This window comes from Mobula birostris, chromosome 5 (assembly GCF_030028105.1).
Source record: "Mobula birostris isolate sMobBir1 chromosome 5, sMobBir1.hap1, whole genome shotgun sequence".
Classification (NCBI taxonomy): Eukaryota; Metazoa; Chordata; class Chondrichthyes; order Myliobatiformes; family Myliobatidae; genus Mobula; species Mobula birostris.
The window spans coordinates 174971681-174985206 of record NC_092374.1 but is presented as its reverse complement, the minus strand read 5'-3'; the positions used below and the strand labels follow the sequence as shown (position 1 = coordinate 174985206).

The following is a 13526-nucleotide window of genomic DNA, read 5'->3' as shown; positions in this document are numbered from 1 at the left end:
TGGGATGTGGACCACAGACTGCAACAGGAAATAGAAAAGGCGTGTCAAAAGGGCAATGTTATGACAGTCATGGGAGATTTTAACATGTAGGTCGATTGGGAAAATCGGGTTCAAAATGGATCTCAACAGAGTGAAGTTGTTGAATGCCTATCAGATGGCTTTTCAAAGAGCAGTTTGTTGTTGAGCCTACTGGGGAATCAGATACACTGGATTGGGTGTTATGTAATGAACCGGAGGTGATTAGGGAGGTTAAGATAAAAGAACGCTTAGGAACCAGTGATCACAATATGACTGAGTTCAACTTGAAATTTGATAGGGAGAAAGTAAGGTCTGACGTAACAGTATTTCAGTGGAATACAGGAACTTACAGTGGTGTGAGAGAGGAGTTGGCCAAAGTAATTTGGAAGGAGATGCTGGCAGGAATGGTGTGAGTTTCTAGGAAAAATGAGGAAGGTGCAGGATCGATAATGAAGAAAATGAATTTCTTCAAAAATGAAGATGGGGACAGCCGTGAAAGCGCAGAGGAACATTTGGAACAACTTCTGAAATGCCTGCTTCGCTGCCACTGCTACTGTGTGATCGAGAATCTCTGGAGATGTAGGCCCCAAATCCTTAGCTTTGCGTATCGCCTGTTGCCGGGTCCGGGGTTCAAACGCTCGGCAGAGATGCTGCTCAGTGCTCGGTGTCAAATAGGTGGTCGGAGGCTCGGAGTTTTTCGGACGGACTCAGAGTCGAACTGTCGTCAGATGCTTCCGGGATGCTGCATCGGCAAGTTGGCGGCGCTGGGGGTTTACCGTCTGCGTGAGATGATGGGACTTTGAGAGACTCTGAGACTTTTACTGTGCCATGGTCTGTTCTTATCAAATTATGGTATTGCTTTGCACCGTTGTAACTATATGTTATAATTATGTGGTTTTTGCTAGTTTTTAAGTCGGTTTGTCATGTGTTTTCTTAATGCATGCATTACTAAATGACAATAAAAGGGGACTGAGTGTCCTCATAATCATGCTCAAATGGCAAAATAGTACAACCATGTCTGACAAGGGAAGTCAAAGCTAATGTAAAAGTAAAGGAGAGGGCATACAACAAAGCAAACATCAGCAGGAAGACAGAGGATTGGGAAGCTTTTAAAAACCTACAGAGAACAACTAGAAGAATCATAGGAGGGAAAAGATGAAATCTGAAAGCAAGCTGTCAAACAATAGCAAAGTGCATAGAAAAAGCTTTTTCAAGTATGTAAAAAATGAAAGAGAGATGACAGTGGATATAGGACCGCTAGAAAATGAGGCTGGAGAAATAATAACAGGGGACAAGGAGATGGCAAGTGAACTAAATGAATATTTTGCATCAGTCATCACTGTAGAAGACACAGGCAGTGTGTCAGATGTTGAAGGGTTTGAGGGAAGAGAAGTAAGTGCAGTTACTATTTCAAGGGAGAAGGTGCTCAAAAAATCTGTAAGACCCAAGGATACAGAAGTCACCTGGACCAGCTGAACTGCACCTTACGGTTCTGAAAGAGGTAGTGGTAGAGATTGTGGAGGCATTAGTGATGATCTTTTAAAAATTGTTGGACTCTGGCATGGTGCCAGAGGACTGGAAAATTGCAAATGTCACTCCACTATTTAAGAAAGGAGGAAGGCAGCAGAAAGGAAATTATAGACTAGTTAGCCTCACCTCAGTGGTTGTCAATTGTTAAGGACGAGGTTACTGTGACAACAGACCAAGTTATCAGAAGATTGATGCCGATAAGAGAGATAAGTAAGAGGGTTACAAAGTACACATGGACTAAGATGTTAACTGTCCTGTGCTATCACCAGTGGGATCATCAGTTGATCTGCCACCTGTCTTCAGGAGAGAGAGATAAGTAAGGCAATGGAGCAGCATTTGGAAATGTTAATGAAGAGACAACAGAGATTAACGGAAAGAGACACCGGTCTGTGTATTGACAAACCTTTGAACCTGAACTGTTTGAAGTTTGATGGACAGGCGATACCCCAGCAGGGGGATAAAAGGAACAGGTTCGCTAAGGCGAGCGACACACCATGACACCACGAGATAACGAGACCCTGGAAGCGGTGTGCTCCCCCCCCCCCCACAAGTTGGTGGGAGTTTGGAGGTCTGGTCGCGGGACCAGCCATAGACGCATAGGGTGAGAAGGTACGATCGGCGGGTACCTGGTGTGTGTGTCCGCCTTGCCTGGGTGCCGGGTTCACCGCAGAAGAACGATCGTATCCGGAACGGAGGGGTCACAGTCGGTGACCTCAGAAGACATTAAAAAGGGCTCGCACCGAAAGCTAACTGCGAAGAAGAAAGGTCGGTCTGAATCCTATTTGCATATTCATTCTCTCTCCCTCCAAGGGCACGACGGCGACTACTGCGAACTGAACTAAACTGAACTGAACTCTGCGTCACTTGAGACTGATCATTTTACCCCTAGACTGCGATAGAGCTTGATTGATCCTATTATCCTAGTTCTGTGTACATGTATGTTTATTCATTGCTAAACTGTTGCATTTACATCCTTACTATTAGAGTACTGTGTTACTTATTTCTTTAATAAAACTTTCTTAGTTCCAGTAATCCAGACTCCAACTAAGTGGTCCATTTCTGCTGGTTTGGCAACCCAGTTACGGGGTACGTAACATAACGAAGTACTTGGTCACACAGGACAAGATAGGACAAAGTCAGCATGGTTTCCATAAGGGAAAATCTTGCCTGACGAACCTGTTGGAATTCTTTAAGATGATAAGTAGGATAGATAAAGGGGATGCAGTGGATGTTGTATGTTTGGACTTCCAGAAGGCCTTTGACAAGGTGCCTCACACGAGGCTGCTTACCAAGTTAAGAGCCCATGGTATTACAGGAAAGTTACTAACATGGTTAGAGCATTGGCTGATTGGTTGGATGCAGCAAGTGTGAATGAAAGGATCTTTTTTCTGTTTGGCTGCCAGTGACGGCAGGGGTCAGTGTTGGGACCTCTTCTTTTTATGCTGTAAATAAATTAATTAGATGATGAAATAGATGGCTTCGTTGCCATGTTTGCGGGTGATATGAAGATGGGTGGAGGGGTAGGTAGTGTTGAGGGAACAGGTAGGCTGCAGAAAGACTTAGGCAGATTAGAAGAATGGACAGGAGAGTGGCAAATGAAATATAATGTTGGAAAAGGCATGGTCATGCACTTTGGTAATGGAAATAAATGTGCAGACTAGATTCTAAACAGGGAGAAAATCCAGAAAACTGAGGTGCCAAGGGATTTGGGAGTCCTTGTGCAGAACACTCTAAAGGTTAACTTGCACGTTGAGTTGGTGGTGAGGAAGGCAAATGCAATGTTAGCATTCATTTCAAGAGGTCTAGAATATAAGAGCAGGGATGTATTGCTGAGGCTTTATAAGGCACTGGTGAGGCCTCACCCTGAGTATTGTGAACAGTTTTGGGCTCCTCATCCAAGATGTATTGGCATTGGAGAGGGTCCAGAGGAGGTTCACAAGGATGATTCTGGGAATAAAAGGGTTATCATACGAGGAATGTTTGATAGCTCTGGGTCTGTACTCACTGGAACTTAGGAGGTTGAGGGGGAACCTCGTTGAAATCTTTCTAATGTTGAAAGTGTTGCAATGTACGTGACTGGAGCGGACCCAAATGCAGGACACAGGCACGGAGACAGACTCGGACTCGGAGCCTGGACTTGGACTAGACTGGAGCTCAGAGCCTGGGCTTGGACTTGGCCACCGAGCCTGAGCTTGGACTTGGACTTGGACTGGAACTGGAACACAGAGCCTTGACTTGGACTGGAACATGGAGACTTGACCTGGACTGGGACTCGGACTCGACAAAACAAAACAATGACAGACCACTCGCATCCCAGCTAGGAGCAGCGGCAGAATGGCCGGCAACACGCAGGTGAACTGGGAAAATCAGGTTGGTACTGGACCCCAGGATAGGGAGTTTGTAGAGTGCCTACGGGATGCATTTTTGGAGCAGCTTGTACGAGAGCCGACCAGGGATAAGGCTATTCTGGATTTAGTGTTGTGCAATGAACAGGATTTGATAAGTGATCTTGAAGTAAAGGAGCCATTAGGAGGTAGTGACCATAATATGATGTTTTTATCTGCAAGTTGAGAGGGATAAGGGCAGATCGGAAGTGTCAGTATTGCAGTTGAACAAAGGAGACTATGGAGCCACGAGGGAGGAGCTGGCCAAACTTGACTGGTCGGATATCCTAGCAGAAAAGACAGTGGAACAGCAATGGCAGGGATTCTTGGGAATAATGCACAAGGTGCAAAATCAGTTCATCCCCCGGAGAAGGAATGATTCAAAGGGGGGAAAGTGGATGGGGGAATCAAGGGTTATGGGGACAAGCCAGGAACCGGGTATTGATAGTAGATGATCAGCCATGATCTCAGAATGGTGGTGCAGGCTCGAAGGGCCGAATGGTCTACTTCTGCACCTATTGTCTATTGTCTATTAACACTCAGCTGGACACGAGATAACAAAAAACAAACAACGACAGACCACTCACATCCCAGCTTGGAGCCAGCAACACTCAGCTGGACACTAGATGACAAAAGCAATGACAGTCCATTTGTAACTTGGCTGGAAGACAGTCCCTAATTCTTGGCAGCTCGGAAGACAGTCCCTTATTCTTGGCGGCTCGGAACGAGCATAGCCACACTGCTGAGGTAATGAACCAGCAGCGAGTAGATGTAAGCTGGAATCTTTATGTTGCCAGTTCGAATGAGGACCAGGTGCCTCAATCAAGGAGCCAGGCAAAACACGGGGAAAAGGAAATCAACAGAACCAAGGAGTTAGCGGACCTGACTGTAACAGAAAGGCCAGACAGAGTAGATGTGGAAAAAATGTTTCCCATGGTGGGGGAGTCATGGACAAGAGAGCACAGCCTCAGGATAGAGGGGTGTCCATTTTAACAGAGATGCAGAGAAATTTCTTTAGTCAGAGGGTGGTGAATTTGTGAAATTTATTACCACATGTGTCTGTAGAGACAAGGTAGTTGGGTGCATTTAAGGCAGAGTTTGACAGGACACGGCATCAAAGGTTATGGGGAGAAGGCTGGGGAATGGGGCTGAGGAGTGGAAAAAGGGATCAGCCATGACTGAAAGATGGAGAAGACTTGATGGGCCAAATGGCTTAATTCTGTTCCCAAGTCTTATGAAAACCTGTTGGTTATCGCCTCTGGTTAAAGAGCCTGAAGGTTGAGGGGTGATAACCGTTACTAAACCTGGTGGTGAGAGTCCTGAGGCTCCTGTACCTTCTTCCTGATGGCAGCAGCAGGAACAGAGCACAGTCTGGATGGAGCCACAAAACAACAAATTTCACAACATTGTCACTGATATTAGACCTGATTCTGTATGATGGTGCGATTACATAAATCCTTGGCTTCCAACTTCGCAGAAGGTAACTGGGAGCATCTCAGAAACATAGTCACCACTGTACCAGACACCGTTTTACTGGGCCTTGCTAGATCTCTCCCTGGTCACTGTTGCCTCAACAGAAACCACTCCTCATGTCTTCTCCCACACCCTCCCACAAATGTAGATTCTCCTTAAATCCATAATACACATCATTCCCACTTTGTCCAGAGTCCTAGTGGCTGCATCCTTCAAATTCCAATGTTCCCATCACCACAAACACTGCCAGACAGGGAGATGGAGTAAACATCGATTTTATTTGGATTCAGGATTAAAAAACCTGGACAATGAAGCACAAATGAACCCTTCCCTCCCTCTCTCCCTCCCCACATCAGCATTAAATCACGTTTCCAGATCTCCCTGTAATCACTCCCACAGCCCATGGTTTAAGTCTCACTTTAACTTCAGCACCTGCCACCCACTCCCCTCCCATCTCACAGGGGCCAGAAGCCACTCTCGGTCAACAGTCAAATTGACTGAATGAGCAAATCTATTCACCTAACTGTGAGTCTCCAGATGCTGACCAGGACTGAGCTGTGGGTCAGAGCTGTTCCACACTAAACCCCTTCACTTCATCCCAAACACATTAAAGTGATTCAGCTTCCTTTGAAAAGCAACATTACAGTCCGTCTCCTGCAGTGACTCAGCAAATTATCAGTATTCCCAAGCATGATGGTCAAAGCATAAATCATAGTTTTCCCCGGAGAATATCTCGTTAATCACCCAGAGTCCCAGGATTACACTCTGTTCCCATAGATTTCTTCATCAATATCCTGCTGGGAACTGAATTTCCTGCAGAGGGGGAGAGGGGCGAGGAGAGATGGTTATAGAGTGAGGCATCAGCAGTAAATCTCCCCAACACTGACAATGAAACCGACTAAAACCACCCCCCACCCTGTACCTCTACTCCCTGTATACCCATGACTATATCATCACCCACAGCTCCAATCTGCTAATAGAATTTGCTGACAACACCACATTGATTGGCCTTATCTCAAACAATAATGAGGTGCCTACAGGGAAGAAGTCATCTCTTTGACACAGTGGTGTCAAGAAAACAACCTCTCCCTCAATGTCACAAAACCAAAGGAGCTGGTTGTGGACTACAGGAGGAATGGAGACGGGCTCACCCCTATAGACATCAATGGATCTGGGGTTGAGAGGGTAAACAACCTCAAGCTGCTCGGCATCCACATCACCGAGGACCTCACGTGGTCTGTACACACCAGCTATGTGGTGAAGAAAGTACAATAGCACCTCTTCCACCTCAGATGGTTGAGGAAGTTTGGTGTGGACCCCCAAATCCAAAGACCTTTCTACAGGGGCACAACTGAGAGCATCCTGACTGGCTGCATCACTGCCTGGTATGGGAACTGTACCTCCCTCAATCACAGGACTCTGCAGAGAGTGGTGTGGACAGCCCAGCGCATCTGTAGTTGTGAACTTCCATGATTCGGGACATTTACAAGGACAGGTGTGTAAAAAGGGCCCGTAGGATCATTGGGGACCCAGGCCACCCCAACCCCAATCTATTCCAGCTGCTACCATCCGGGAAGCAGCACCGCAGCAGACGTCAGGACCTACAGGCTCCGGGACAGCTTCTTCCACCAGACCACCAGATTGATGAAATCATGCTGATTTGAATGTACTCTATATTACATTGACTGTTCTATTTACTGGTATTATAAATTATTTTTAAATTACTATGATTGCACATGGCACATTTAGATGGAGATGTAACATAAAGATTTTTACTCATGTATGTGAGGGATGTAAGAAATAAAGTCAATTCAGTTCAATGTCCAGTGATTCCAATTCCCAATGAAACCGACTAAACCCCCCCCCCCCAACACAACACTGGGAATAATGTCCAGTGATTCCAATTCCCAATGAAACCGACTAAAACCACCCCCCCCAACACAACACTGGGAATAATGTCCAGTGATTCCAATTCCCAATAAACAGTACAACATAATCTATACATTCAACCCATTCCCCACCACTTCACAACCGTAACACATCCCACAAAATCCATCTCCCCCCACCACCATAAATCACCCACAACACCCCCATACCCCAAACTCTCCCGAGTCCTCTCCCACCCCCACCTCAAAACACTGGGCAACCCTGGAAAAGCAGCAATTCCAATGACAAACCATGAAAACTGGGCACTGGATCCCTGGAATGGAACGGAGCAGGAGGCCATTCCCAGGGTGAGGTGCTGTGGGGACTGGTTACAGCCCATCCCACAGTTCTGGTTCCAGACCGGGGTTTCTCAGTGCCCAGGCTGTGCTGTAATGACCAGCTCCAGCTCCAGTGACAAGAGCTGGGAAGCCCAGCATTGACCAGAGCCCAACACGGTTCCTACCTCAGGCCATGGCAGAGGAGTTGGAGGAGGATTCTCCTTTGTCAGAAGCTGTGAATGGAAGGACAGGCAGGAAAACATTTACTACCAATGCAGTGCAGACACGGAGAAACAAAGACAGCCACATGCACACAATACACCACTGCACAAACACAGGTATATACGGATAATCACACACACCGACAGAGACATGCACAAAGGTGTCATACAAACACTGACAGAGACACTCACAAGGGTGACACACAATGACACACAAACACTGAACTCCTGTTCTGTTGATGAGACCCAGTGAACATGAACAATGTCACACAACCATCCAGCTGTGATTTACAGTGAACTTACTTTTGGTGGGATTGTAGCCTTTGTTCCCTGATGAAAAACAGCCTGCTGTAAAACACAGAGACAGTCAATGAGAAGGGTCTCACATCCCCAGCATGTAACCAGATAGATTCATCTCCTGCCCAGTGAGCTCTGAATCCCAATCAAACAGAACTCAAGGTACAAGCTGTGAAAGGAGACACATTCAACAGGATCACCAGGTGCCCGAACTCATTGTAAGGCCATGAGACGGAACAAAGCTGGTGTGTGACAGAGTGGTCAGTGGGAGGTTTGGAGTGACCATTTACCCTAATACTGACCCTGACCCTGGTCAGGTTCACCAGGTATGGATGCACACAGTAATGAGAGGCTCAGGTGGGGCAGGTAGGAGGAACTGATTTCCCAGAACAGAGGAGTCCAAGATCAGAATCTGTCAGTGAGGAGCAAGATCACTGGGAGTGACCGGAGGAAGGAATGTTTCACCCAAACCCAGAGGGTGGCTGGAATCGAACACACTGTCTGAAGTAACAGTGAAGGCAGACTCTCATATCATTGAAGATAGACTGAGGCAGGTAAGTCAGAGAGGGCGAGAAAATGGGATCAGAGTATACAGGTACATGTGATCATTAATGGCATGTCAGGCCGAAGGATCTAATTCCAGACAGTCTGACTCGATGACTCATGCACTGGGGAAAGTAGAAAACAAAGTTTCCATTTATCGATGAGATGTTAAGAGGCTTAGATAATGTGGACAGCCAACCTTTTTTTAACCAGGGAAGCAATGCCTAATACCAAAGAACATCCCTGTAAGGTGATTGAAGGGAAGTACAGGGGCGGGGATGTCAGAGGGGTGTGTGGAACACTGCTCGGGGTGGTGGTCGAGGCTGACACATTAAGGACATCTAAGAGGCTCATGAATGAAAGAAAAATGGAGGGTTTGTGGGAGGGAACGGTTAGATTGACAGTGGAGTAGTTTAAGAGGGCAGCGCAACTTTGTGGGCCAGAGGCTGGTACTGTGCTATACTGTTTTCTGCTCCATGACCCTGCACTTAGAGGCAGTGAGTGGTAGAGACAACATGGATACTGTCATACTGAGAGAAGGGAAAGTGACGGGGAATGGTGGGGTTGGATGTGGGCACCCTTGGGTGTAGAAACGCAAGGGTACTGGGATGGGGTTCGCTGAGGAATACACCCTTCCCAAGCCCCCTTCCCCAGGGGAACAGTCCAACTCCCTTCTGTCCTACCTTTCTTTTTGTAGGCAACACCAACAGCGATGACCATCACCAGGATCACCAGGACCACAACTATAGCGATGACCAAGATTGGGATGGAGTTGGGCTTCGGATCTATTGGTGATTCAGAGAAACAGTCACATCAGTGACAGAGACAGTGTTAACCCCGATTCTCCTTCACCAACCCCACCCACACCCTCCCATCCCACCAACCATCCTGTCTGAGAATCATTGATTCCTCCCTCTGTCCTCTCCTGGGCCTGTGGTCAACAGTGACCCCTCACTGTGCTCTTGGACCAGAGGTCAACAGTGACCCCTCACCATCACAGCTCCCAGCCCTGGGTCTGTGGTCAGCCAAGCCCCCTCCCTCTCACTGCCCGTGTACCACCCCACCAGTGAGTGTCTCTTACCCAGGAAGGGCGGGAAGGGCTCGGGGAGACCCCGGTGTTCCACCCGACAGGAGAACTTTGCTGTGTCCGTGGGCTCCACCCGCACCGTCCTGGTCAGCTGGTAGGTGTTGTCGTGATTGGGGAGGATCCCGTGGGAATGGGTCTCCTCCAGGATCCGGCCGTCCCGCAGAATAGTCACATCGATGGACTGAGGGTAGAAGCCGGTGGCCACACAGGAGAGGTGGTGGCCATTTTCCTTCGAGGCGGTGAACAAGACTTCGGGGGGATCTGGGGTGGGAGAGAAAGCAGTGAGTGGGGGCAGCAAGGGAGGAAGAGGAGATGGTGAAGGGGGTTATAGGGGAGGGCAAAGGGGGAGAGGCAATGCAAGGGGGAGGTAACGGCAAGGGAGAGAGGAAATGGCAAGTGGGGATGGGGAATCAGCAGGGGAGGAGACAGCAAGGGGGGGAGAGGAAATGATGAGGGGGAGAGGAAACAGGAAGAGAGGAAGGGAAACCGTGAGGGGGGAAGAGGTTAAAGGCAAGGTGGAGAGGAGATGGCGAGTTGGGAGAGGAAATGGAGAGGGGCAGAGAGGGGACAGCGAGAAGGGGGAGAGGAGATGGCCGGTGGGGGAGAGGAGATGAGGTGGGGTGAGGGGAGAGGAGACAGGGATGAGGGGAGGTCGGTGAGTACGGGAGGGGAAATGGTGAGGGGATGAAGAGGAAGCAGTGAGGGGGCAGAGGGACAAGGGGGAAAGCAGACAGCGGGGGGAAAGGTGAGCAGGCGAGGAGGCAGCAAGGGGGGAGAGGAGACAGTGAGAACGGGGGGAGAGGAGACAGTGAGAAGGGAAGGGGAGAGGGTGAGGGGGCAGAGAGGAGACTGTGAAAGGGGAGAGGAGGAGGTGCGGAGCAGAGGGCGACGGGGAAGAGGAGACATGCGGGGGGTGAGGAGTCAGCAAGGGGGTGAAGAGGTGACAGTGAAAGTGGGAGAGGAGGGGAGGGGGAGAAGGAAAGGGCAATTGGGGAGAGGAGACGGTGAGGGAGGAGAGGAAAGAGCAAGGAGTGGGAGAGGGAGGGGGGTGAGAGGACGAGGGGGGAGGGGGGAGGGAACACAGAGACGGGGGTGAGAAGACTGGGGGGCAACCTGATGGGGAGCGAGGAGATTGAGGTTGAAGAGACGGGAGGTGAAGAGACAGGGGAGAAAGGCACAGAGGTGAGGAGGCAAGGGATGAAGAGATGAGGTGAGGAGATTGGGGCGAGGAAATGAGGATGAATAGACAGAGGCCAAGGGGAGAGGGTGCAAGGAGACAGGGGGTGATCAGATGGGGAGCGTGGAGAGGAAGTGTGAGGGGACGGTAAAGGGAGGGGCGAGGAGATGGCGATGGGGTGGGGGGGGGAGCTCTCCCAGACACACAGTTCTCCACCACACCCCCCACTCACTGGGTTTCAGGTGACTCCCCCCGGCCTTGACGTATCTCATCAGCCATTCGATGCAGGTCTGCTCCAGGTATCCCTTCCAATACTGGTTCATGGCCGTGTCCCGATCCCACTTGTCCTTGATGATCTGACCCCAGGGCACAGGGGTCACCCACACCATCCGATCCTTGTCGAAGGCGATGAAGTCTGACCCGTCCCAAGCGTACCGATTGAACCCGGTGGTGGTCCCGTCGTCATGGAGCTCACAGCCATACATCTGCTGCCAAATGTGGATCCCTGGAACAAACTGTCTGTCAGGGGGAAGAGGATACAAATTCCCCATCCTGTAAATCTTCACAGTCACCACTACACAATCCTAAACTCACCCCACCCATCAAACATTCCCCACCGTCACCACCACCCATCGAACATTCCCCACAGTCAATCCAACACATCGAACATTCCCCAACATCACCCCCACCATCAAACATTCCCCACCATCACCACCACCCATTCCCCACAGTCACCCCCCACCCATCGAACATTCCCCACTGTCACCCCCCACCCATCGAACATTCCCCACCGTCACCCCCACCCATCGAACATTCCCCACAGTCACCCCCCCACCCATCGAATATTCCCCACCATCACCCCCACCCATCGAACATTCCCCACAGTCACCCCCACCCATCGAACGTTCCCCACCGTCACCCCCGACCCATTGAACATTCCCCACCGTTTCTCCCCACCCATTGAACATTCCCCACCATTACTTTCACAGTCCCCACCATCACACCCAACAACACCACATCCCAATGGTGCACAGCTTTACACCCTTACCCCATCACCTCCCCCACCCATCCAACGGTCTCTACCATCACGGTCACACAGTCCCTACTGCCACCGTCACACAATACCTACTGTCACCCTGACACATGTCATAGAAACATAGAAACATGGAAAACCTACAGCCCAATACAGGCCCTTCGGCCCACAAAGCTGTACCGAGCATGTCCTTATCTAAGAAATTACCTACGGTTGCCCATAGCCCTCTACTTTTCTAAGCTCCATATACCTATCCAGAAGTCTCTTAAATGAGCCTATCGTTTCCGCCTCCACTACTGTCACTGGCAGCCCATTCCACGTACTCACCACTCTCTGCATAAGAAACTTACCCCTGACATCTCCTCTATACCTATTTCCAAGCACCTTAAAACTGTGCCCTCTCGTGCTAGCCATTTCAGCCCTGGGAAAAAGCCTCTGACTATCCACACGATCAATGCCTCTCATCATCTTATACACCTCTATCAGGTCACCTCTCATCCTCCGTTGCTCTAAAGAGAAAATGCCGAGTTCACTCAGCCTATTCTCATAAGGCATGCTCCCCAATCCAGGCAACATCCTTGTAAATCTCCTCTGCACCCTTTCTATGGTTTCCACATCTATCCTGAACTGAGCACAGTACTCCAAGTGGGGTCTGCCCAGGGTCCGAAATAGCTGCAACATTACCTCTCGGCTGCTAAACTCAGTCCTACGGTTGACGAAGGCCAATGCACCGTATGCCTTCTTAACCACAGAGTCAACCTGTGCAGCTGCTTTGAGCATCCTATGGACTCGGATCCCAAGATCCCTCTGATCCTCCACACTCCAAGAGTCTTACCATTAATACTATATTCTGCCAGCATATTCGACCTAACAAAATGAACCACATCACATTTATCTGGGTTGAAATCCATCTGCCATTTTTCAGCCCAGTTTTGCATCCTATCAATGTCCCGCTGTAACCTCTGACAGCCCTCCACACTATCCACAACACCTCCAACCTTTGTGTTATCAGCAAATTTACTAACCCAACCCTCCACTTCCTCATCCAGGTCATTTATAAAAATCACGAAGAGTAAGGGTCCCAGAACAGAACCCTGAGGCACACCACTGGTCACCGGCCTCCATGTAGAATATGACCTGTCTACAACCCCTCTTTGCCTTCTGTGGGCAAGCCAGTTCTGGATCCACAAAGCAATGTCCCCTTGGATCCCATGCCTCCTTACCTTCTCAATAAGCCTTGCATGGGGTACCTTATCAAATGCCTTGCTGAGATCCATATACCCTACATCTACTGCTCTTCCTTCATCAATGTGCTTAGTCACATCCTCAAAAAATTCAATCAGGCTTGTAAGGCACAACCTGCCCTTGACAAAGCCATGCTGACTATTCTTAACCATATTATACATCTCCAAATGTTCATAAATCCTGCCTCTCAGGATCTTTTCCATCAACTTGCCAACCATTGAGATAAGACTCATTGGTCTATAATTTCCTGGGCTATCTCTACTCCCTTTCTTGAATAAGGGACCAACATCCGCAATCTTCCAATCCTCTGGTAC

The 13526-nt window shown here is 49.1% G+C and overlaps 1 protein-coding gene across 1 annotated transcript in view; it reads right to left on the bottom strand.

Moving 5' to 3' along the window:
* Positions 1-5906: 5906 nt before the first annotated feature.
* Positions 5907-13526, bottom strand: part of LOC140198065 (class I histocompatibility antigen, F10 alpha chain-like) — a 42414-nt gene continuing 34794 nt past the window's right edge. The window contains exons 3-8 of the mRNA XM_072258932.1: positions 11167-11439; positions 9752-10018; positions 9354-9455; positions 8134-8178; positions 7795-7842; positions 5907-6218 (exon numbers count right to left, since the gene is read on the bottom strand). Of these exons, the coding sequence (XP_072115033.1) occupies positions 7796-7842; positions 8134-8178; positions 9354-9455; positions 9752-10018; positions 11167-11439 (734 nt within the window). The 3' untranslated portion in view covers positions 5907-6218; position 7795. The remainder of the gene's footprint in view (positions 6219-7794; positions 7843-8133; positions 8179-9353; positions 9456-9751; positions 10019-11166; positions 11440-13526) is intronic.